This window comes from Pundamilia nyererei, unplaced genomic scaffold (genome assembly GCF_000239375.1).
Source record: "Pundamilia nyererei isolate P.nyererei 1_Seehausen unplaced genomic scaffold, PunNye1.0 scaffold00109, whole genome shotgun sequence".
Taxonomy (NCBI): Eukaryota; Metazoa; Chordata; class Actinopteri; order Cichliformes; family Cichlidae; genus Pundamilia; species Pundamilia nyererei.
In genome coordinates, this window is record NW_005187510.1 from 213156 (window position 1) to 214579 (window position 1424).

General features: G+C 40.0%; 1 protein-coding gene across 1 annotated transcript; it reads left to right on the plus strand.

Moving 5' to 3' along the window:
- Positions 1 to 277: 277 nt before the first annotated feature.
- Positions 278 to 1324, plus strand: LOC102194264 (chemokine-like receptor 1). Its single transcript, XM_005741330.1, has one exon. It carries the CDS (start codon positions 278 to 280, stop codon positions 1322 to 1324), a length of 1047 nt encoding a protein of 348 aa, XP_005741387.1.
- The last annotated feature ends 100 nt before the right edge of the window (positions 1325 to 1424 follow it).

The following is a 1424-nucleotide window of genomic DNA, read 5'->3' on the forward strand; positions in this document are numbered from 1 at the left end:
CAATATCTTATTTTAAAAATTGCTTAAATTGATTAGTTCATCTCTTAAATTCACTTTGAAATTTCTTCATTTCCTTCTTGGCTTATCACTTGTGAAATCTAGACCTTAATCTGCCTTAACAGCTAAATCTGTTGTGTCATAACTTCAGCTCTACTCAAGCAGAAATCTAAAAGATTAGGAAAATTAAAGATTACTTTACATACATTCATACAGACCCTGATGTCTTCTTTCTGTTCTTTTTGTTTTCTTGATATTACAGGTTTCTTGATAAACAATAATGGAGATGGCCAGTCTAATCAATACAACTGCTGCACCTGATCTAAACGATTCTTGGGTTGACTTGTTTTGGTCTCTTACCACCGTGGCTGTTGTTGTTTTCTCCCTGGTCTCTCTCCTCGGTGTGCTCGGGAATGGACTGGTTATCTGGGTGACCGGGTTCAGGATGAAGAAAACTGTTAACACAGTTTGGTACCTCCACATTGCTGTGGCTGACTTCATCTTTGCAGTGTTTCTAGCCCTTAGAGCAACATCCCTGGCTTTGCAGTTTCACTGGCCCTTTGGCAATTTCATGTGCAAGCTGTGCGGCACTCTAATCATTCTAAACTTGTATGCCAGTGTCTACATTATGGTGGTGATCAGTGTGGACAGATGTGTGTCTGTGGTATGGCCTGTCTGGGCTCAGAACCACCGAAATGTACGCAGTGCAACCTATGTTAGTCTGTGTGTTTGGATGTTGGCTTTGATTGTCAACATTCAACATTATTTTTACTTGGACACAAAGAAAGAAACTGAAAACACAACTTACTGCTCCAACATCGGTTTTTTTGAAAAAGCAACACCAACTGTCATTCAGACCATTGTTATCACCCACTTCCTTCTCGGATTTGCAGTCCCCTTCACTGTCATTGTCACTTGTTATGCTGTCATCATCCATCGTCTCAGGAGAAACCACAGCCTGGCCAGCCAATCAAGTCGCCCCTTTAAAGTTATCACTTCCATTATTGTTGCCTTTTTTCTGTGCTTGGCTCCCTATTACATCATTGATCTTATTCAGCTGGTGATATTTAAGGCACCAAATGCAACATTTCACTTTGCCTTTCTAATTGTGTCGAATGTCGCCTCGAATTTGATGGTTCTTCACTGCTGCCTGAATCCACTGCTGTATGTCTTCTTAAGACAAGATTTTAAGGCTGAAGTCCGAAAATCCATCCTGAATGTGCTGGAGAGTGCCTTGAAGGAAGAGAAAAAACACTCTGCCAGTGACATGAAGTCAGTGAACACCAGGCAGAGCAGAGAAAAGTCAGATTTGATCACTGAGGTATAAGGCTGTATATGAGATTAATAAACATGTTAAAACCTTTGATTGAAAAATTTGGGGGACTTTTTACCAGCTGTAAATATAACTGCAGATTAAATTTTTATAA